Source organism: Danio rerio, chromosome 7 (genome assembly GCF_052040795.2).
Source record: "Danio rerio strain M-AB ecotype USA chromosome 7, GRCz13ab, whole genome shotgun sequence".
NCBI lineage: Eukaryota > Metazoa > Chordata > Actinopteri > Cypriniformes > Danionidae > Danio > Danio rerio.
Window position 1 is genome coordinate 39799185 of NC_141027.1, and position 24894 is coordinate 39824078.

Here is a 24894-nt window from a genome sequence, read left to right on the forward strand (position 1 = left end):
CGGGTGCCTCAGCTTTCCAAATCTGATCGTCCTTTCATCCAGCACATTCTGTGGGTCTCCTTTTGGTCCTCCCCCCAACATTACCTCCTCAGCCAATGAGACTCCTTAGAAGATCAAGTATCAGTATAAGTCAAGGACTTAAGAAGTTTCAAGGTTTGCAGAACCTTACAGCCCGTCTTCGCCATCAAGACACTCTCTTCTTTCGGCTTTTCTGAGGTAAGATTTTAAAAGTTTGGTATTTAAAAAAAACACAATAAGATTGGGGCGAATCTGACAGAAAAGGTGATTATTTCTTTTAAAATGGAAAGTTACCAATATTATTGTTAGTTATTTCATCATACGCTTTAGGAAATTGTTGTAATTGATAAACTTGCTGAATGGGATATGCTAACAGATTTGGGCTCGGTGGATGTTCTGAATAATCATGTTAGGATGTTTGAAGGGGTGAGTGTGGCCCCTTTGTCAATGGAACGCTTCAGTCTCAGTTTGTACATAACACACTAAGACTATTATCAACTGCGCAATGCAATATAAGACTTACACATTGTTGGATCGCTCTTTGTTCTATCCTGTAGATCACCACTAATGATAGCAAAGACAATAGAGGCTTAACAAAGAGCAGCTGACAACTGATAAAAGCACAAACAGGATGGAAGTATCACAACAATGCTCTAATGATTTCTAAAGCACATACTGCATAGCTGTCATTTCCATGCTAGTACAGTGCATGTGATAATAGTATGTTATATTCCTTCTGTTGTGATACTTAGAAGATAGTGTTTATTTTCGGGCATAATCTGTCATTCTTTCCTTTAATGGAGCATAATAATGTAAGCAGGCGGTTATGCCCTCATAAGGCAGGGCTGACAGGACTAGAGGATCACTGTCAAAAAAAGAGAGAGAGCTGATGCTGAGAAATATGATCATGCGTTAATCTCCAAACGCGTCTGCAGCTGTGCTGGAGATATGAGTCACAGCACACACACACACACACATTTTCAAAGCTATATTAGTAAGGATATTAGGCATATGCAACCGTTTTCACACAAAATTATGATATTTTATCATACATGAAAACAAAACACAACAATTTAGCCTTATGATATCACAATACTTCACTGTTTTATGTTAACATTGTCACTTTCTATTTATAATACATGAATAACAGCTATAGCCAAAACTGCACACACATTTTAGTTTTTTTATTATAACTATGTTTAATCAGAATTATTTATATTACTGATCTACTTCGAATATTTTCTGCTTTTACACATTGTCCTCTTCGCTTTAATTCTGTCCGATTCAACAAGCCCTCTTTTGATCTTTTACAATTTCTTTGATCAACTGAAGTCGGATCAACAGTAAATGTTCAACATATTCAGACATTTTATAGTTGATGTCTTAAATGTTACAAGCATCCAAAAATATTTAGCATGCGAGGTGCCTTTTACACCTGTGAAGTCTTGTTAACACTGTCACAATGTTACAAGATAGGAGAACCGTTACAAATGACCCCTCTTTCTGCTTGGTTTAGGTCAAAAGCTCCCTGTCATCATGTCTGATACTGAGGATGTGTAAGTATTCTGACGATGGATGTTTATTTTTTTATTCTGTTCATCTATTTATGTTCTTAGGTCAAGCAAAAATTATGATACCTCTTTTTCCCTCTCTTTACAATCAGTGGAGTCGAGGGTAAGTAGTAAATTTAAATTATTTTTCTATACTATTATTATTATTTTAGTAGAAATGCAGAGATGCACATGCACTAGTCAGAATTTTTAAGTCTGTCTATACAGTTTATACACTCAATATTTATATTGTTTTTCCATTTAAAATATTGCATATACTGTATGTAATTTTTCAGTCAGCATTCATGTTTTCTTGGTATGTCAGCTATGATTACTCTATACTTAGACAGAGAGAGAGCCTTGGTGATTTATCTGAGCAGGTTTGACTTTATTCAGCATTAAGATTTTATTCATAAAAAGAAATTTTTAAAAACATATTCCAAATTTAATCTGCAAGAGTGGTGCCCTGAATTTGCCTGGTATTGTGCCACCTGCTGTCTGGCAGCTGTTTTCTGAATATCATGCCAGCATACTGCCCTCAGCCACTGCCACGGAGAGCTTTTTTTAGGAACCTCTCTGGAGGCTGACATGTCAAACGCGAGCAGTGGCCGAAGGCAGTATTTATGATGCTCATATTACTGGTGTTCTCTGAGGTGAATGCTCGTGTGAGGCTAGAAAGATCAGTCCAAATTTACAGGAATTTTCCTTAATAAACCGATGATGATAATAAATGGCTAAAGAGCACTGACTCCACAGAACACCACCAAAAAAGGCTCAGCATGCTATTAAATTGACAATAATGGCAAAATAGGAAAAGAAAAATGCATTTTGTAATTTTTGTATTCCTTTACTGCTTTCTTTTCTGGCATATGAAGAGTACGATGAAGGTAAAATAAGCAACAATAAACAATTAATTAAACACTACCACTATAATAAAACAAACCAAAAACTTTTGAGAATTAACTAGTCTTTCAACCTACTAATTCAACACGGTTTCCTCTCATTCCTTTAAAACTGCCTGACATTGCAGAAACTGATTAACTGAAAGCAGAAAATGAAAAGGATTTGCTTCACTAATTTCGCCTAATTTAATGTGAACCTTTATATTTTAACCTGTCATAAGAAAAACCATAAGCATACTAATCACATTCATGCTTGGCAAACTAACCAGTGCTAACCGGAGCATATCCTAAAAGGTGCCATGACATCTGATGACCTTTTATGCAGAATTTTATTTAAATTAATAATATAAAAAAAATAAAATAAAAACAGAAGCTGGAAGCCTTCTACATTGTATGGCTGCTAAAAAGGTCATTGAACTAACCTGTTGTCTGTTTTAAGAACATGTATTTTGTCTGTGCATCAGGTTTATTCTAGTTTATTTTCCTATCAAACTCAAAGCTTAGATTTTAGTTAGACTTTAGATTACTGTGGAGGAAAATGGCTTTGGCAAACAGGAAAAAACAAAGTTATTTCCTGTGGGTGTTTTTATCTGGCATGTGGAATCTTTTAGGTCTGATCATTTCAAGACAGGTTCTCCCGCTATTTTTAATTTTAAACATTTCATACATGACTCTCTCACTTTAACCAATGCATAATCTCCCATTTCTGAATCCTTCCTCCTGTGCAACGCATTAACTGTTGACAACCTTCCTTCCCCTGGTTGCTTGCTGCATGTTTTATTTACTGAAGAGGTAGTAGAGGTAGAGGTAGCCCCAGAGGCAGCTCCTGAACCGGAGCCTGAGCCTGAGCCTGAGCAAGAACCAGTGCCAGAGCCAGAACCAGAGCCAGAGCCAGAGCCAGAAAAACAGCCAGAACCAGAACCAGAGCCAGAACCAGAACAAGAGGTGCATGAGGAAGGTATGTGGCATGAGTATTCATTCATCCTTCCCATTTTCCCCAAAACAACTAAAAACAGGCAGTGCACCTCACCGATCAACCATATTAATGTAGATCCCCAGTAGTGTCCTTGTCCCCCATCCCAACAATTCTTTAACCACTACTGGCGGTACCTCCTCTTCGTTCAGGCACACCTGTGAGACTGGTGTGGCAAAACCAAATGTTGACAGAGCTCAGATCCCCATTTCAGTGCACTTGCAATGCAATTGAATATTGTTTTCTGAATTGGACAATGTCCAGCTTTATGAAGGAACATTCTCCAATTCAAATTCACTTGCAGACCGGTGGGGAGTGAGCTGGAATGATCGAGCTCTGTCAGACATGAAGCTCATCACACCTAAAACGCAGCTTTCTTGAGAGTGGATGCAGGAGGCCGGTAGTCTTGGGAAGCAAATAAAAATAACCTATATTTTTAGCAGCAAAAGTGATAGTCCAATTGACCAGATGCGTGACTCGTTCCTAAGCCACCAAAAATCATCTGAAGGTTGGCATGAATATAACTTTCTATTTACTAGGCTGATTAGTGTACTAGTGTAATACCATGTTTATTATCAGGATACAGTTAGCATTCAATTAGTTGTTCGACCATAAATCGAGATGAATACACTGCAACAGTCCACCAGAATACCCAGGATGGCTAATCAAAATCTACAGTAACCTGCATAAGGTCAATTGCTCCTGTAATTAATTTAACCAATATACTTCACATTACTAGCATCGAATTGCAGAGCTTGTGAAAACATCTACAGCTACAATCAAATGCTTTCTTAACTGTTGTTTTCTCACTACTGTAATTATAAGAGTAAAATATACAGAATATAACTTATACAACAAATAAGTTTGACAACCCAAATTTTGTTCTTAACTATTTCAAATAATCGAGTTTCTGAAGTTTCAAGTTTATTATTTAAGTTATACAAGAATTAAATTGACGTTTAAGTCAGTGATTAAGCTAAAGTTTATGTGTTTATGTATAGTAAACTCCCCCAACCAAATGGCGAATGAAAAAGAACATAGATGAGTATATAGGTGCCTTTACCATGTAAATGAAACCTGGTAAACGATTTAATTAATGATTAACAATAATTCAAGATCACAGCATTTTTGCTAACATTTTATCATCAAAGTAAATACTACAGTTATAGCACTGTTTAAAGTTTCAGTGCTGTCAATTTAACGAATCTGGTAAAAGATTTGCAAAAAATAAAAATAAATAAATAAATGAGGGCGAAGCAGTGGCGCAGTAGATAGTGCTGTTGCCTCACAGCAAGAAGGTCGCTGATTCGATCCTCGGCTCAGATGGCGTATCTGTGTGGAGTTTGCTTGTTCTCCCTGCGTTTGTGTGGGTTTCCTCCGGTTTCCCCCACAGTCCAAAGACATGCGGTACAGGTGAATTGACTAGACTAAATTGTCCGTAGTGTATAAGTATGTGAATGAGTGTTTGTGAATGTTTCCCAGAGATGGGTTGCAGCTGGAAGGGCATCCGCTGCATAAATGGATAAGTTGGCAGTTCATTCCGTTGTGGCGACCCCAGATTAATAAAGGGACTAAGCCGACAAGAAAATGAATGAATGAATAAATAAATGAGCGAACAAAGGAATGAACATATAAATAAATAAATGAATAAATAAAATAATGAATGAATGAACGAACGAATAAATAAAAAAATAAATAAATGAATAAATAAATAAATAAGTAAATGAACGAACGAACAAATTAACAAATGAACTAATATATAAATGAATAAATAAAAGGATAAATGGATGACTAATAAATAAAAAAATGAATAAAAGAACAAATGAATAAATGAATGAATGAATAAATACATAAATGGATGAATGAATATTCGAAAAAATAAATAATATCATCTGTATAAATTATAATTTAAAAAATGGTACTGTGTAACAACTATTTAGTGTAGCCTAACTGCAGATGAACTATCATACATTCTCATTCATCAGTAGATTCTCAGCAAATGGTTTTCAAAGAAGCTTCCCAAGCACCGGTAGCTTGAGCTGATCACATTCAGCTCCGGTTCTTGCCAATCACACTGCAGCATTGATGCTTATCAGAAAACTCTCTGCACTCTTCTGCATTCAGTCTCTGAGTTGCCGCCAGCATAACGCTACTCTAGGCTGCATCTTGCGGAAGAAACTATTCTAATGCATGTGTCATCATAATTCTACAAACAAACGCAACTGCTTTAGTTGCTATGGTGTTTTATAATATTCATGGGATGCCTAAATTCTAGTTCCACAACGACTGGTCAGTATATTTTGGTCAGACATTTTCAAAGTGACAAAGGGGGCTGCTGTTAATATGTTTTACCGACTTAACACTGGAAAGGCTATATTTGGCACGCATTGAAACATGAAATCATTTAGGAATTCAATGTTATATTGAACATATAAGTACTGAATTAAAAAAGCTAAGAGTGTCAAACATAATGCCGTCCATTATTAAGATGCTTTTTGTCCACTTTGAAATACCAAGAAATGTTTTATGATAATGAATATGTTAATTTAAAGTGATACAAATGTTTTTCAGCTAATGTGAGTTTAATGACTTGCTCATATTGAGGTGTCCATTTTAAATAACCAAATTCATTGATTTAAATACTGTTCAGTTCTTTATTCCCATTTTTTAATTGTTTAAATAATTGGTGTCCTGCTAGTACACCTCAATTTGAGTGTCCGCTCAGCTGAACTGCATCTGTGCACGCGGCCCTGCTTGGGGCAGCAAAGAGCACACAAAGCGACATTAATGTTTTCTATTTTACTCTTGCTTTCAACGCTTGATGCATGCAGAGGCCTATGAAGAGGAAGGTATGTTTGTCATTTCCTTTTATTTGTTGATTTTTGATTAGAAAAAAGGCATGGGGGAGGGGTTAATGCTTGCAAGGAGCACAGTTAAATCAGGTCCAAAAGTTTACAACATACAATTCTGAATGGGGAGACCCATAAAAATGTCAGTTGAAACTGAGGCTGACTCACAATAAGACTATAACAAGGGTGAAAGAATATGAAATGCTGACGTTGCTCTGTGCTTTGCTTCTTTTTGCATGAATGTGCCACACCAGTGGACGAAGGAGAACAAGATGGTAGTTTTTATTTCCTTCTAGAACAATGTCTGGATGTGCTTGTGTTTTTGGTGTGAAAGTCAAGACCAAGTTTCTGAAGAAGTGCAATGGTTAAAAACATTTCATCTAGCCCGCCTGCAGAGCCTAGCCAGAGGTCCACGATGACCAGAGATTTAGATCATGTTAGTTTCAAAAGATGGGAAAATGAATGAAGGATAACAAGTTGAATCTTTTCCACAAGGATTTGTCGTTGTGTTAATTCCTGGAAGAGTGAGAATGGTCCATTTGTCAGGAGTTTTGTGTCTGTTTTCACTCATTCACTCACTTGATCTGAAGTCTTATGCAGTGATTCTTTTGTTTTGGTTTTGATCAACTATTCTTTTCACTAACCCAGACTATTAACATTACTGAAGTGAATGCGATTAATATTTACCTTAATAAGTTACACACATATAAGCTCAGGGTAAGACTTAGAGTAACTCCATGTTCATGGATATGGCTAAAACAAATTCCCACTGTTTGTTGACTAAGCGTGTTTAAAACATCTCTAACCATGTTACATATCCCTCTCCCTTTTTTATTTTATTGTTCACAACAGAGGAGAAGCCAAAGTTCAAGTAAGTAGAATTGTCTATTAAATACTGTTTTACAGCTGAGCAGCCAATTTCAGTGCTGCGGTGCAATACAACATGAGTTTTCCTAAGAGGGTGGTCTGATAATGCGAAGCGCATGAACGCCACTGAAATACTGTTTACTTTCATTTTCTCCAGACCAAGTGCACCAAAGATCCCTGATGGAGATAAGGTGGACTTTGACGTAAGCAAGTATTGAATGCTATTGTTGGTTACATTGTGTTATACATTGTGCGAAAACATGTTTGAGGTCATATTTGTGTATGGGCAAACAGGACATCCAGAAGAAGCGTCAGAACAAGGATCTCGTCGAGCTGCAGGCCCTGATTGATGCCCACTTTGAGCACAGGAAGAAGGAGGAGGAGGAGCTTATTGCTCTGAAAGACAGAATCGTGAGTGGCAGCCGAATGTATAGCATCCCAGAGTAGTTGTGGTTTATTCCACTGTGATGACCCCTGATAAAAGTGAAAGCGTGTTCACATGTTTTAAATTAGTATTTTCACAAAAACTGTTTGAAACTGTGAAGTAGACCCTTACAAAAAATTACTGCAGTTTTTTTAAAAAGAATACTAAAGCTTTAGTTAACTTCTGAAAAGTGCAGTTTTTTGGACACGAAATTACTCAATACAACTGAAGGACCACAATACAACCAACTGCAATAAAACTGAATTACTGTACTACTACAGTACAAGAGCAGTACAACTACTGCAATAGTATTGAAGTGATACCACTAATATAATGTAGTACAACTACTGCAACGATACTGAAGTACTACAACTACTATAATGCAGTACCGCTACCGCAATACAACTCTACTACAGTAAAACTGCCATACCGCTATTGCAATGCAACTGAAGTATTTCTACAATACAACTGCAGTACAACTACTACTTTTCCTGCTCGGTGGACAATGGTTTCAAAATGAGGTTTCAGTACTTCAGTTGTATTGCTAAAGTACTACCGCAATATATTCTATTGCACTTTTCAGAAGTATAACTAACTACAGAAATACAACTACAATACTGCAAGAAATAACAAAAATAAAATGCACTTTTAATATTTAGAAGTGCAATAAATTATATAACATATCACTATATTGCAAATTTTATTGCTGTTGAACTTTATTGCATTATAGTTGAACTGTGTTTGTACCTCATTATACTGCAGTTTTGCAGTTGCATTGAATTTTGCCACAGTAATCCTTGTATATAGGCGACTGCTGTTGTACTGTTCAGTTCACTGTGGTTGCTTTTTATAATTTGTTTTTGCAAATATACTCTTAAAATTCTAATTAAAAATTACTTTAATCCAAAAATCATCCCTGAAAAAAGTTCAACATATTTTTGCAAGATGTTGAAAAACAAAGCCCTTGAAACACAAGTGCAGTACAGTTCTTACCACACCATTGGCATATTAGACTACAGCAGCACAAGTGCAGTAAAGACAGTTTACTTGTTTTTACTCCAGTTTACAGCAACTTATACTGCTGATGTACTTTATTGTACTGTATTTAAACTGTTTATACTTCATTGTATAGCAATTTTGCAATTGTACTTAATTTTACTGCAGTTATACTTCTATATACTGTAGTTCTACTGCAGGTTTACTTCAGTTTACTGCAGTTATTTTTATAAGGGGGCACTTGCATTTTTAACTTGAAGGAACTAGGAATGAACAACTAACCAAATTACATAAATTTAAAATTTATTACATCTAATATAATTAATTATAATAAATTAATTCTAAAACTAAAAACTTATAATAATAATAATAATAATAATAATAAATCAATGATAAAACACAAACTAAAACTTGAATTAAAATGAAAGTGAAAATATGAACGTTAATTTACAACATTATTAATAGCATGTAAATAACACTAGAACTAACCTGATTGAATAAAATATTAGACAGAATTCCTTTGAATTACAGCCATCATGAAGAGATTTTTGATCACTGTTTGCAGTGACTGACTAATCAGAATAGAGTATTCCAGAAAGCTTTGTATCAGGATATTAGAATATATGAAGTTATATATGTGTATGTGTGTGTATATATATATATGTATATATATATATGTATATATATATATATATATATATATATATGTGTGTGTGTGTGTGTGTGTGTGTGTGTGTGTGTGTGTGTGTGTGCAGGAAAAACGTAGGTCTGAGAGGGCCGAGCAGCAGAGGATCCGTGCAGAGAAGGACAAGGAGCGCCAGGCAAGACGCGAGGAAGAGAGGCTGAGGAAGGAGGAGGCTGATGCTAAGAAGAGGGCAGATGAAGATGCCAAGAAGAAGTCTGCCTTGTCTAACATGGGCTCTCAGTACAGCAGCTACCTGCAGAAGGTGATCATAAGACCTAACTCTGATTCTGTCAATCCTCTCTTTGAGTGTACGACTGTGCAAATAGTCCTAAGAGTGGTGTTTGTGTATTGGTAAAAACAGGCTGATTCAAAGAGGGGAGGCAAGAAGCAAACTGAAAGGGAGAAGAAGAAGAAGATTCTGGCAGAAAGACGCAAGCCTCTGAACATTGACCATATGAATGAGGACAAGCTGAGGTAAACACAGATGCCGCACAATAGGCGATGGATCTAATAGTGAGAGATAGTATGTGAATCCTATATATTTTGCTCTGTGTGTGTGTTTAGAGAGAAGGCCAAAGAGCTGTGGGACTGGTTGTACTCCCTGGAGGCTGAGAAATTCGAGCACATGGAGAAACTCAAGAGGCAGAAGTATGAGGTGAGGGAATGAGTCTAAACATTATTCACACCTTTAAATCTATTTACTACTTTTACTTGAAATACTTCAGAATAACCTACATTTGTTTTACTAGTGCAGAGTCACTAGTTTGTCAGCTGTTTTGTGGAAACACCATGAGCTTACAGACATAGTTGACCCAATAATTATAATATTAAAATGCATATATTTTACCTTTTATTTAAGAAGAATTTGTAACACTCTACAATATGGGACAAGCATTTACTGTTACAGTCATGTATTTAAAACAATAACAGTCCACACAGCGGTATTCTATGGAGTCAATCCATAGTGAGTCAAAAGTATGGCCATATATACTTGCAAAATAAAAGAAAGCAAAGCGAATACATTTTTGAGAAATAAAAATTTATTTTGCCAACAAAAATAAAGAACTGCAATGGTAAAATTGGAAAGATGGAAAAAGGGCAAAAAGAAAAAAGCATTGCAAACTCACGGTTGACTAAAAAGCAAATCAAAATGAGTATTGCAATTGACTGAATGGATTTTTGTAAAGGTAATGCTATAAAAACCTTTTTTATTTAAATATATATAGTTTTTATTTTAATTTATAGCATTTTTTTGCACTGTTTGATTTTTATTTGCAGTTCTTTTTTTTGTTTTCGAATTTAATTTTCATTTCTCAAAACTTAATTTTCCCTTTGCAGTTCTTTATTTTTGTTAGCAAAATTCATTTTTATTTCCCAAAAATGAATTTTCGCTTTGCGTTTTTGGAGATTTGCATTTTTCTTTTTCGCTCAATACTTTATTTTTGTAAGTATATTAGGCCCTAAATTGACTCGATAGTATTCTGCTGTGTAAGCTCTGCGTTGCTGAGTGTTAACTCTTCATACAGTAGTTAATTCAAATCTTCAGACATACTGTTAGTATTTCTGTTATTGGTTGGGATTTTGTCCATGACTCTTTCCACAGGTTGCATTAATTCTTCTGTTGGAACTGTTTAACAGCTGAAAAAATATACTAAAGGCCCAGTCCCACTAAAACTATATCAGTTTTAGCTTCCACACCAACACACAAATAAATTTTTTAGGGATGTTCCGATCTATTAGCCAGAGATCAGTATTGGCCGACAATCACATTTTATGACTCAATCGGTACTCGCTAATCTGGCCGATCATGAACCAATCGCAAGTGTTTGTTTACAGGTTTACAAAGAGAGGAAGATGAATCTGAACTTCTTATTCATCAAATATGCACTCCAAACTTTTTCTTCATTGAGACATGTTGAATTAATCTTCCATCATTTGCAATGTTTCCAAATTGCTTTGTTAGTCATTTTTCTTAACATTTTTTTTTATCTTTCTTATGTATTATTTTCTTTAAAGCTGTTTCTGTTACCGTGATGTGTCCACACTAAATGATTATAAGAGACGAGTTAAAAGGATTATATGCAACATTCTTTATTTACTCTCTTAGAGAAGAAGAAATTTCCACTTAAGTATCATACTTAGAGGGAAATTGTGCTTTGGAATCGGTACTCGGTAACAGCTCTAAAAATTCTGATCGGATCATCCCTAATATTTTTGCAACCTGCTACTCTAAATGTTCAAGCTCTTTGAAGCAGAATGGATTCTGATTGGCTGTCTGTTCTTATTCATCAGCCTGAAAAAAATGTAGTAAAAATGATTTCGACAGTAATGCTGTTGATATCATTCAATATTAGTCCATACACAAGTACTGCTACTTTAAGCAGCTTTTTGATGGTTAATGCAGTAAATCCTGCAACCACTAACCAAGTACATTAGCTTAAAAATCAATTGCAGGTTCCCTTATGAACTGATCAGTATGACAGCTTGACATTAAAAGAATGTGAACATATCCATCATTTTGACACATGAAAGCGGGACTCCGCGGGAGATTCAGTGAGTGTATATGTGTGGTAGTTCAGGTTTCAGCTGTGTTCTGGTGTTCTGCAGGTTACTACCCAGCGTAAGAGAGTGGAGGAGCTCAGTAAATAGTGAGTAATGTAGAAAGCTAAGCATCAGGCTTTGGTCAGCAACAGGGACCAGACAGCATGGTCTGCGTGCATGAGACTCTCTAGTCTCCATGGCCTCTGGGAAACAGGTCGATTCAGACCACAGGTGAATGGTCAAATATTCTGTCTCTCCAAAAACAGAGACTTTATGGCGAGAAAGTTTATCTTTTTAAACAGACATTATACAGCAGACATGCACTCATGGTAAAGTTAAAGCTATATGTAGTCTTACACATCCCAAGATGTTTCCAGTGCAGGTAAGTGTGTGTGATTTTTCAAGCTCAATACCATTGGCTGAGGGATGAGCAATGAAACGCAACTGCATTTGGCTGTAGACTGCCCACATAATGCACTTTATATAAACGCTGGGCATCAAGCAAGAATGATCTGTGTGTTTGTCAGCACTCCACAGTAGAGAACAGCTGTCACAATCCAGGATCCTGTGATTCAGGTATGATCTGACAGGTTTCAAAAACGCTCATGTGTTGTTTCCAGGTCATCTCTCTCAGAAACCGCATTGATGAGTTGCAGAAGCAGTGAGTAGCTCCACAACACACAAACACGCAGAGCGGATGGACTGACTACTGGTCTTACTCTAATCATACTGACTGAATTACCTAATCATTTTCACACCCCATGAAAACTCTCAAAGACACTGTCACACACAAGCTGCCGGTCATACTGAACTAAAAGTGTACGATTGTAAGTGGCAGCAAGACTTTACAAAACATGTCCTAAGTTTCAGACAGGCCTATAGTCTCGAAGCGGAGTTGAAGATGGTAAGTATCTGGGACATTTTTGTAGCATTGTGACAGATTTTAAAACCGTGAAGCCTTTGAGAGTGAGTTTCGCCAGAGCTGTATGAGTTTTGTCCTTACTTGTCAGACAGTGAATGCTCTCTGAGGTCTCCTCATACAAGCTTGTTTTGAGTACGTTTACATGCTGATGCATTTGATATCATTTGAAATGAAGCATTATTCAACTTTTTACAAATGTAATCTGACTGAAATCATGCCAGTCCATTTTTAGGAAAGTTAAAATTCCCAGAGCGCATATTAAACCTTTGAACCAGAGAGAGAAAAAACATCCCTGAGGAATCCTGAACTGGTAGCAATACATGTTCATTAATTTTTAGCGTATATTAAACATAAAATTAACTTCAATAATATAATTTCATTGTAAAATCTTTTTACTCTGGCGTCATGGTGGCGCAGTGGACAGCACAATCGCCTTACAGCAAAAAGGTTGCTGGTTTGAACCTCGGCTGGGTCAGTTGGCATTTCTGTGTGGAGTTTGCATGTTCTCCCCATGTTCGTGTGGGTTTCCTCTGGGTGCTCTGTTTTCCCCCACAAGTCCAAAGACATGTGCTACAGGAAAATTGGGTAGGCTAAATTGACCGTTGTGTATGTGTGTGAATGAGTGTGTATGGATGTTTCCCAGTAATGGGTTGCAGCTGGAAGGGCATCCGCTGCGTAAAACATATGCTGGATAAGCTGGTGGTTCATTTCACTGTGGCGACCCCAGATTAATAAAGGGCCTAAGTCGAAAAGAAAATGGTAGAATATCTTTATACTCAAGCCCATCCTAAAACAGAGTTGACATCCATCTTCAAAGTTGCTTTAACGTCAACAATTGTTTCTAGATTTTTCAGGGCCTAATTGCATCCATCAATATAATATTTAAAACCCCGATTTATGTTACTTATTTATTATTAAAAATATTTAAATCCAAGAGTAACTTAACTCTGGGTGGAGTAGGTACACCCTTCAATTACAGTTTCTTTACAGGATTCCACACAAATCCACCACAAATTTTGTGAATCCACGGGTGTCTTTTATCCACGGCTGGATTAGAACCACAAAAGAGTTCCGTTAATTCTCCCTAGTCTATAATATTTTAAATCTTCCTACCTTTTTGCTGATTGATCAAAGGTGTAACCAGTAAAAAAAATGGTGGGCGTCCTCCACCAAAACTTTAATTTCTAATATAAAAAGGGGCACCACAATTTGTATCAAATACATTGGTATTGGTTTTGTGGTAGCGCAAGTTTTCCCCTTAACAGAACTTTGAAGATCTTTGAAATTCTTTATTCATTCACCTATAATTGTTAATGAATCAAACGTCTCACAAATTTTTAAAAATGCTTTGATGGATACACAAATACAAGACACACGAAATACAGCCAGCCCTGATGTTGTTAACATTATTTAAAAGATAAAGTTGACATAAGTCATGCATTTATGCTACCTTCAAGATCCTGTTGGGAAACTCAGATGTTTTAAAAATATTCCTTATTATGACATTTCAGAATCCTAATAAAGTAGTATACAGTTGATGTCAGAATTATTAGCCCCCCTGTTTATTTCCCCCCCAATTTTTGTTTAACAGAGAGATTTATTTCAACACATTTCTAAACATAATAGTATTAATAACTCATTTCTAATAACTGATTTATTTACATATTTATATTTTATAATTGTTATATTTTCTCAGCCAAACATTGTACTTGTCTAACAAATCATACACTAATGCAACCTTGTCTATTGAGCTTTAATATGATGTATAAATCCCAATATCATATAAAAAACTGACCCTTGTAATGGTAGTCATTTCCAGCATTGAATTATCCTTAAACCTAAATATTTGTTCTATTTTGCAAACTATTAATTTTGATAACTTTAGAGTATTGAACATAACCTTGCTTTGCTCAAGATCCAATATCATAAATTGGCAACATGTGTCAAGTAGAATAGCATTTACAAGTTGAATAGCATTTATGCACTTGAACTTGTAATTTTAACATATTTGTCTCCACTCGAAGGGCACATACATGATAGAAATATTCAAAGATAAGTTAATACTTGGAAAGTCAAAGCATGTAAACGTACTTGATTTCTGAATTGATTTACAGACAATGAAAAATAATGCTGACCCTTTAGCGCAGCCCGAGTGGCACACCGAAGCACTTGCTTATTCAGATCTGGCTTATTTTTCATTGGTGCCATCAAATCTAAACTGTGATGAATGTATTTGGTATACATGAGGTAAAGAGTGGTGTACATTTGATGCGTATCAGCTGCTGCGGTGAAACATTTAAGACTAAGACAGGCCTGTTTAACAAACTGACAGAGCTAAGAGAAAGAGCGGTAAGTCTTGCATGGAGTGAACGTGATTTTAGTTTAATGTGCACGTCAGACTTGTTGTGAACACATGAAGCAGAGATAAACATCCTGCAGGACTGACACAACTACTGTACATCTCATACAGTAGAACATGAGAAAAAGATCATATGGTTACTCGTCCTGTATGGTGTTTTTCTCAGTCTTCTACTAGAAGGTCAACAAAGATCAGAACTGCTAATGTGCTTTTTTTTTTTGTCTGAACTTCAGCTCCAAGAAGGGCGCCGCTGCTCGCCGCAGAAAGTAAGCGTTCATGGAGAAAACTTCACTCGTGGTCAAGACATGCCTGCTACCTGCATCCCCGAGCTCGGCCTTCAGTCACCAGGCTGCTCTGATCCCACCTGCGGTTTGCAGTTTACCAGAGGCTGTCCAAGGCAGTCTACCACAACCTGCGTGACATTAACACTGTCTGGTCTTAGCAGTAGTTGCAGTAGGAAGTCCCCCCCTTTCTCTGTCTTTAGGTTCTCACCTTCTGTTTTTGTAAATAATGTTTGGCTCGCCAGCTTTATCTGTTGTATCTGGCAGTTCAATAAACCTATTCTTCAAGACTGATTAACCAGAACTGATCATGTTGTCTGATTTTACTGGGAAACGCTGAAACTTTCAATCTGAATATTCAACTTATTACCAAGTAGATTTGTTCATGAGACATTTGGGTTGAAATGTGAAGTTTCACAAACTAATTTCGAGAGGAGCATGTGATATGATCGACTGCAGCTAATCCTTATAGCTAATTATTAGCTAGCCTATCAGATCATTCTAAAAATATCCTGCCTAAACTTTATTTCCCATCTTTGTTTTTGAATACGCTCTGTCCTCTATCTTTCCCTTCTTCGCCCTCCTCATTCTATAATTGGGTGACATGGCGGCTCAGTGGCTAGCGCTACTGCCTCACAACAGGAGAGCCAAAGGTTCAAGTTCTAATTGAGTCAGTCTGCACTACCTGTGTGGAGTTTCCATGTTCTCCCTGTGTTCGTGTGGGTTTTCCCCAGGTCCTCCGGTTTCCTCCCACAGTGTAAAAACATGCACATAAACTAATTGTAATAAGTCACAAGCACTTAACACATACATACTGAATCAATCAGAACCACCATATTAGCCAAAGCATAATCAGGGGCACTCGAGAAATACCAGATCTCGAATCCTTCCTAATGCCCATTGACCAGGCGGGAAACTTGGGCTCATCTATCTCCGAGCTCAGGGTTCTCTACCGGGACAGCATGCCAAACCTGCTATTATAGTTGAGCATTATCTAAGTATGAACTCTTAAAAATTAGTCAAAGCTTATTTGAAATAGGACAAGCCATTTTTATACCAAACACAAAGGCATTTTTATGCAAACGCAAAGTCCAATCATCCTGTGGGAACACAAAATGCAGGGTTCCACACAATTCCTTTATGTTGTCCCAACATAAATCGATTAAGTTAACTTAATGATTTTTACAATTTTAAGTGGATTGACAATAAAACAATTAGATTGTCCCCAAAGGTTGTAAACCTTAAGAATTGTGTTATCTCATTTTAAATAAGTAGTTTGAACAAGCAGCAAAAGTCATTTTTTCTGAGTGCATGCATGTTTTCATATTTTGTTGTTAACTCACTGTTATTTAATTAATGAGTTTAGATTACAGACAAAACAAATTTGATTCAATAAGACAAAATTTACAATTTTCATGATATTTGTACAAATATGTGACTAAATAATACTCTATAAAGGAATATGTCTAAAGCAGGACATTTTATTTCCTGGACAAAGTTTTGCCTCCCTCTCTCTACAAGGCGTATGTACCACATATCACACCAAATGCCTGTCTGATAGTACAAGAAGAGTAGAAAGGAATAGAAATTACTGAAAGGTATTAACGAAAGCACTGAAATACATGTGCTACACCCAAAGTGCCAATACATTAATAATGCTCACAGTGTAAAACTAAGTATTCGCATTATTTATTTTTGATTTATTCAGTAGACATTGCAATTTTTTTTTCCAACATACTGTAGGAAAATGAATACAATTTCACCAGATGAGTTCTATCTAGAAAGAATTCATGTTTTTAGATTGATCAATCATTTTATAAAGAAGTGGATCTGCATACAATATAATTATCAATTTTCAAGCCCAGATTAAGTAATTAATTTATATTTTATAAAAAGTCAGTTAGTGCCATTTATTCTCACTCACTCGGTTTAGCTAAGGCGCGCAAACTTTAAATTAATGAGAGAGAGAGAGAGAGAGAGAGAGAGAGAGAGAGAGAGAGAGTAAACTAGATGAATCTTTTAAAAATAACGTTAGCACAAATAACTGGAAATATGTGCCTTCTGTTGTACTTTTAAATTGCATGTTTACATATTTAAGCACACATTTAGTTTATTTACCAAGATAACAATGGCACTCGCCACCCCCATGTTCCTCTGAGGTGGTTAAATTAGCAAATGTTGCACACAAAACAAGGCCTATTTAAACACAAGCATATTAAAACACAAAAAAATGCAACAGTCTAACAACCATACAACAGTTAAATTGTTTATTTTAATATAAATCTCACCTAAAGAGAGGGGTGGACACAATGTTTTCAGCACAGGTCTATTCTTGGTTTAAGTGTGGAGACTTAAAGAGATCATCCTCAGTGTTCAGTTGTGGCCTGTATTTATTTTTAATATATAGCCGTAAAGGTATTAGAAAGTTTACCTTGTGCTATTAAATTAATTTGCTGCAGCTGACGCTATTGCTATGTTGTAATCTAACGTAAACACCTATCCTATGCAAAAAAAAAAAAAAAAAAAAGATAAAAAATAAATAATAATAATAAATAAATAAAAGGCTTTTTATTTTTTATGTTGTAGTTTTTTTTTATGCTATTTTATCTTCTGTAGGTTATGAATAAAATATTCTAATAGTTTAATACAATTTTTTGACCTTTAAAAAATCACCAAGCGACCCCCTGTCCTGACCCCCACTTTGGGAACCACTGCATGGACTATCATTATTAGTAGTTATCATTGTAAGTTTTGGTAACATGATTAAACATTTTATTAAAAAAAATAATATCCATTAATAAGTTGACCATACTTTTAACACATAGATTAAAACTAAAGTAGGCCTACTTTTGTATGCATGTTGGTTGCAAAAGTAAGCAGCAATGGCTGAAAAATGCTTTCACTGCAATTTGTGAAAATTGTAATATGAAAATGAAATATATTATGTCCTAATTAAAACAAAAAACATTGTTAAAATAACAGACAGACTTTTCTAAAGATTTTTTATTGAAAATGTAAATATACATAAACAGTAGTATGGTACACAATTAAAAACTAAGCGTATAATGTGTTTTGCAGTTCTTCAGCAGTTTAAAATGTTAAACCGAGAACCTAGGGCTCCTTTGCATGGAATATTTGAGTCTATACAGAGGTATTCAATATGACCATCCTTTTGCAGTCTATAGATGCAACATTGCAATACTGTGGACATGGATATACAAACAGGAACTTCACATATTTAGTTTTATGTCTGTAGCCTACTAAGTATTTCATATAAAAAAATCTAAATCTGGTTCTCAGAAAAAACTCCTCAATAATTTATACCATAAAATGTATGTATCATCAGCCAAAGTGCTTCATAAATGAAAGCCACGCATAATTCGAACTCACTGTATCTTTATAAAATGTTGTATTTTGAGTGAAGCAATTGTTCTTATATAGTAATAAATAAATAAAGTGCTCAAAATACAGCATCAAGTCAATTACTCAATGAACATGTGATTGCTATATAAAACATGTCAAATCACGTAATATTCAGATTATTTAAAAGCAACATAACCTTCAGAAAAGCATCTAAACACAAGTTGTAATTTTATTTATTTCAGCGTGTGCTCAGTGATGAGATTCCATATATACAGAACATGAGCACATAACTAGTTTCACTACTGTTGCTTGCAGCTGACCAATTTATTTCCATTTTTCGGCGTTATTTGAGAATTTTGAAAGGACAAAATATATATTCTGCTCTGTGAAATAAAGAAGCAGACAAGTTATAACACTATATTTAAACCTCAGATCTTGCTGTCCTTAACGTTCAAGTTGAATGGTAAGTAACACTTTCTGTTATTCTGGTTTAGGATTTATGACCACTGGCAGGAACAGTCCGTAGGTTCCTGTATGGTGTAACTGACCCATGTGGAGTTTCCACTGCAGTAGAGCTGGACTGAACGGCGCTGTAGACCCATCTCTCGACAACACTTACAAAATCGTGCATATGTGTTGATGTTGTAGTTGTAAATACTCGCAGATGGACATTTTCCATCACATGACACTATGTTGACCTGTGAATATGACCCATAACACATGAGACAATTTACAGCTAAATAGAAATCAGATAGACAGGTTTATACATGAATAACTCACCGGTCTGTTGCTACGGCAGTCGTTCTTTCTAATGGTCATCCTCACTGTCACTTTTTGACATGATTTCCCATCTTCTTTACCTACAGCGACAGAAGTGAATGAATTAGGTAAAATAGTAACTGCTATTATCCCTTCTACATATTAGGATGGTGGATTCCCACTTGAATGCTTGATTTCCTCTAGATATTTGGAGGATTTAATTTCTTACTGTAAGTTTGTGTAAAGCAAATATTGACAGTTTATCACACTTCAAGTGCCATTTGGATGCCTTTGCCCGGGCAATAAAGTATAATATTAATCTTTTCATTCAGCTTGTGCTTGATAATAAAATAATGCAAAAAAAAAAAAAAGTCAGTAAAAGATTAGATCAACTAATTTGACAAATAAAGTTAATTTTACTTAAGACAATTAATATCAGAATGTGGCTTTTTTTTTCCAATTTCGGAAAAACAAATAGGGTATGAAGATTGTTAAACTACAAAACCCTGCAAATGAAAAAAATATTACATATAGACATACTGTATACACTCACCGGTCACTTTATTAGGTACACTTGCCCAACTGCTCGTTGAGGCAAATTTCCAGCCAATCACATGGCAGCAACTCAATGCATTTAGGCATGTAGACATGGTCAAGACAATCTGCTGCAGTTCAAACTGAGCATCAGAATGGGGAAGAAAGGTGATTTAAGTGACTTCAAACATGGCATGGTTGTTGGTGCTAGACAGGCTGGTCTGAGTATTTCAGAAACTGCTGATTTAATGTGATTTTTCACGCACAACCATCTTTAGGGTAATGGTCCGAAAAAGATAAAATATCCAGTGAGCGGCAGTTCTGTGGATGCAAATGCCTTGTTGATGCCAGAGGTCAGAGGAGAATGGATTGATTGGTTCAAGCTAATAGAAAGGCAACAGTAACTCAAATAACTACTTGTTACAACCAAGGTATGCAGAAGAGCAACTCTGAATGCACAACACTTCAAATCTTGAGGCGGATGGGCTACAGCAGCAGAAGACCACACCGGGTGCCACTCCTGTCAGCTAACAACAGCAAACTGAGGCTACGATTTGCAAAGGCTCACCAAAACTGCACAATAGAAGATTGGAAAAACGTTGCCTGGTCTGATGAGTCTCGATTTTTGCTGCAACATTCTGATGGTAGAGTCAGAAATTGGCATCAACAACATGAAAGCATGGATCCATCCTGCCTTGTATCAACAGTTAAGGCTGCTGGTGGTAGTGTAATGGTGTGTGGGGAATATTTTCTTGGCACTCTTCGGGCCCATTAGTACCAATTGAGCACTATGTCAATGCCACAGTCTACCTGAGTGTTGTTGTTGCCCATGTCCATCCCTTTATGACCACACTGTACCCATCTTCTGATGGCTACTTCCAGCAAGATAATGCGCCATGTCATAAAGCGTGAATCATCTCAGACTGGTTTCTTGAACATGACAATGAGTTCACTGTAATTAAATGGCCTCCACAGTCACCAGCTCGATCCAGTTAAAAAAAAAAAAAAACTTCATCATAGATGTGCAGCTGAACATCTGCAGCAACTGCGTGATGCAATCATTCAATATGGACCAAAATCTCCGAGAAATATTTTCAGTACCTTGTTGAATCTATGCCATGAGGATTAAAACAGTTATGAAGGCAAAAGTGGGTCCAACTCGGTACTAGTAATTTGCACCTAATAAAGTGGCTGTTAAGTGTATATTACAGTTTATATATATATATATATATATATATATATATATATATATATATATATATATATATATATATATATATATATATATATATATATATATATAGCCCAAAAATTTACAATAAGTTTTCTAAGAATTTGTTCCTTAAATAAAATCAGTGAACAAATTAGTAAACTGTGGCTATGATGATTTTTATTTTTTTTACAAATTACAGATTACAAATTACATGCCTTAATAATTTGTTCCCTTATTTTTTAATTATGGTCACACTGAACTGAATTGTTCCTTCATTTTGATCTAATTATAACAATAATATCACAGTATGTATTACAACTTGGCCACGCAATTTAATATTTTGTTTCTTTTTAGTTCAATTTTGAATCCAAATTTAAATTCACTTTTGCAAGCTTTTTATTTGTTCCCTATTTGTTTTAGTAATTGTGGTATGACTCAACTGTTTTGTTCCCTCATGTTGACATAATAACTACGGCAGAGTAACTAATTATTATGAGAGGCCACAATTAGGTCAAATGAGGGAACAAATTAGTAAAATGCACTGGATTGTTAAGTTTGTTAACGTTTGTTAATCTTAGAGGTAGTTTGTTAGTCTTGGTGGTTAAATCGTGACTTCAATATACAATTTTTTTTTCTTAAATGTCATGTGCAGGGCTCTAAAGTTAACCATAATTAATAGTTCACTGTTTAGTATTCTCCTCTAGAGTTAACAGCTTTATATTCGCACGAATTGAATAACTGTTACTTAAATTGAGAGTGGAAATAATAAATTTCTTTCCCCACTTAGCTGATGAATAAATCACTATAATACTAGCTACTCATCTACTGAAAATATTGAGACAACGTAAAATTTACTTGTACACAAAATCAATTCTTGTCCACCACCTCAAAAGCAAAACAAAAAATCCCAAAATGAGACACAATACTTGATTTCCCAAACAAAAGAGTATAGATCAATAGTGAACAGAAGCTTTAATGGTTTGAGTGATGTGGCAGGAAAGGCAATAGAAATTGAAGGAGCCAACAGATGTGGAGGACGTTTTGCTTGCCATATCACTCAAAACATTAATTACACCCCGATACCACAAACTACACACACTATATGATTAGAGGCTACAGCCTAAGCACCCATGCAGAGCTACAGAAACTCTCTAAACGGCCACTACCAACAGTACATTGTTGGCAATCAACAATGCACTGCCCGAAAGAGCAAAATGGGGAAAGATTTAGCTGCTTCCAAGAAACATCTGGTAGGAAAGTATCTAGAGATAAAAATGACTTAGTTATCTTCAGATCTGTTGAGAGTCCTGTATTGTTTTAATAGTAGGGAGTACATTGTTGGAAATCAACAATGGTGATGGCGAGCCTCGAGGTCTGATGTTAGTATCAGGTACCTTGTTCACAGTTTGTGTTAACTGTGGGTTTCAAAGGGCTAACAGAGAAGGGGAACAGGGAGTTCACAGCGCCTGGAGAGATTGTTACAAAATGTTATACTCAGCCTGATGCAAGAAAAGAATTTTTTCCTGGTGTGTGCTGTTAGGCCTGATGTGGTAATTACTACAGTATATCAACTTACCATGGTGATGATGACCTTAATAATTTTGGTCATGTGATATATTGCCCATTATGTTTACATAATAGTGATTGTCAACAATGTTTTAGGCGATGTCACCTCATCTGCTCTTAAAAGGTTAAGGCATTATAAAGGTTTGGAAAAATAAATTAAAATAGATTGGCAGCATAAAATGACTGGAAATGTTCACACTAATTAGAATTATAACTGTTAACATATCTGGCGCAATATATCGCACACCAAAAAAAGCACTCAACGTGACAAGCCTATTGCATGTGGAGGACTCTATAAAGCAGTGGTGCTCAACCCTGTTTCTGGAGATCAACCTTCCTGCAAAGTTCAGCTCCAACACTGGTCAAACACACTTGAACCAATTAATTAGGACCTAAACAACACTCCATAATTACAGGCAGGTGCGTTTGATATGGGTTGCAACTGAAATCTGCAGGAAGGAAGATCACCAGGATCAGGGTTGGCCACGCCTGCAATAAAGCATGTAATTTTTTCTTTTCTTATTCATTTGTACAAAAGGTTTAGGATAGACCAGTTAAGATTAATTATTTGTTAAAGATCCTGTAAACTGCTTTGAAATGTGCATTTTTTATTCAATGTTTGACCTAATCATGGGGGCGAAGCAGTGGCACAGTAGGTAGTGCTGTCGCCTCACAGCAAGAAGGTCGCTGGTTCAAGCCTCGGCTCAGTTGGCGTTTCTGTGTGGAGTTTGTTCTCCCTGGACCATGTTCTCCCTGCGTTCGCTTGGGATTCCTCCGGGTGCGGTACAGGTGAATTGGGTAGGCTAAATTGTCTGTAGTGTATGAGTGTGTGTGTGTGAATGTTTGTGTGTTGATGTTTCCCAGAGATGGGTTGTGGCTGGAAGGGCATCTGCTGCGTAAAAAACTTGCTGGATAAGTTGGTGGTTCATTCCACTGTGGCCACCCCGGATTAATAAAGGGACTAAACCGACAAGAAAATGAATGAATGAATAAATGAATGACTGATCTAATCTCAACTAAAAAAATGGACTTAGAGTAGCTCCTCCCTTTTATAAAACAGCCAATAGAGATTGTTTTTTAATCACAGCTCAAGCACAAGGTTGAGCCCAAGTACATCAAATAAAAAGCAAATGATCAGCATCTAAACGGGGTGGAACATGTCAGATACTAGAGAGCATTTGATTGGCCAAATTTTGTAAAATTGTTGATTTATTTAGGCGGAAGTGACAAGCTGCAAGCTTTGGATGTTTATATCAGGTTTCATTCATTCGTTCATTCATTTTCTTGTCAGCTGAGTCCCCTTATCAATCTGAGGTCACCACAGCGGAATAAACCACCACCTTATCCAGCATACGTTTTACGCAGCGGATGCCCTTCCAGCTGCAATCCATCACTGGGATAAACCCATACACTATCACTCACACACATACACTACGGACAATTTAGCTTACCCAATTCATCTATACCGCATGTCTTTTGACTTGTGGGGGAAACCAGAGCGCTCGGAGGAAACCCATGCAAACAGTGGAAGAACATGCAAACTCAAAACAGAAAAGCCAACTGACCCAGCCGAGGCTCAAACCAGCAACCTTCTTGCTGTTAGACCACCGTGACAATTTAATATAAATTAGTATTATAAATTTAGAATAAATATTATTATTATGAATATCCTGTCCTATTATAGATATCCTTAAATCTAACATACTAAAACTAACAAGCTAAAAGGCTTTATTTTAAATTCAAGGGACCTTTAACTCTGTTATTGTGACATTTCAGTGAATTTCTCGTTCACTTTTTAAAAAACAATAATATGATGAAATACATAAGATTCAGTTTTAAACATGCCGTGTGGTTTCTAGTTTGAGGTTAGCATCTTGAGCTAAAGCACAAAATGGTGGAACACATCAACAATGTTTAGATTTTAAAAAATTACACAATTCTAATTTTTTTCTGTTTATTTAAATTCATGTTTACTGGATTTACTCGTGTCATATCAATATAAAGTGTGAATGGGGATATGCAAGAATACCTGATGATTGCATTTGTCATACTAAGCTCAAGTGGCTTGTGAAGGAACCAGAGCTTTTAGCTG

The 24894-nt window shown here is 36.0% G+C and overlaps 3 protein-coding genes across 12 annotated transcripts in view; 2 read left to right on the forward strand and 1 right to left on the reverse strand.

Moving 5' to 3' along the window:
• The window catches only part of esyt2b (extended synaptotagmin-like protein 2b), an 846120-nt gene that overhangs the window by 101586 nt on the left and 719640 nt on the right, over positions 1 to 24894 (forward strand). The gene's annotated exons all lie outside the window — the stretch shown is intronic.
• Positions 153 to 15671, forward strand: tnnt3b (troponin T type 3b (skeletal, fast)). 8 transcript variants are annotated; one of them, NM_001423828.1, is made up of 13 exons: positions 153 to 216; positions 1535 to 1574; positions 1682 to 1692; positions 2444 to 2455; positions 6275 to 6292; positions 7145 to 7163; positions 7317 to 7362; positions 7454 to 7570; positions 9335 to 9526; positions 9626 to 9738; positions 9829 to 9919; positions 11872 to 11912; positions 15320 to 15671. In NM_001423828.1, exons 2-13 carry the CDS (start codon positions 1555 to 1557, stop codon positions 15354 to 15356), a joined length of 717 nt encoding a protein of 238 aa, NP_001410757.1. In that variant the 5' UTR covers positions 153 to 216; positions 1535 to 1554; the 3' UTR covers positions 15357 to 15671. The 8 variants fall into 8 exon arrangements, with proteins under 8 accessions (NP_001410757.1, NP_001410758.1, NP_857636.1 ...); NM_001423829.1 differs by lacking the exon at positions 11872 to 11912 and adding an exon at positions 12426 to 12466; NM_181653.3 differs by lacking the exon at positions 6275 to 6292.
• otog (otogelin) overlaps positions 18356 to 24894 on the reverse strand; it is a 74235-nt gene continuing 67696 nt past the window's right edge. For both annotated transcript variants that reach the window (XM_087261574.1, XM_087261573.1), the window contains exons 55-56: positions 19511 to 19590; positions 18356 to 19428 (exon numbers count right to left, since the gene is read on the reverse strand). In XM_087261574.1, coding sequence (XP_087117700.1) covers positions 19228 to 19428; positions 19511 to 19590 — 281 coding nt within the window. In that variant the 3' untranslated portion in view covers positions 18356 to 19227. The remainder of the gene's footprint in view (positions 19429 to 19510; positions 19591 to 24894) is intronic.

Excerpts from the sequence above, each read along its gene's own strand:
- tnnt3b (NM_001110416.2), top strand. The coding sequence starts at position 1,555 with ATGTCTGATACTGAGGATGT. Across the intron at positions 9,527-9,625 it reads ACAGCAGCTACCTGCAGAAG|GCTGATTCAAAGAGGGGAGG; the intron begins GTGATCATAAGA and ends TGGTAAAAACAG. Across the intron at positions 11,913-15,319 it reads GTGGAGGAGCTCAGTAAATA|CTCCAAGAAGGGCGCCGCTG; the intron begins GTGAGTAATGTA and ends TCTGAACTTCAG.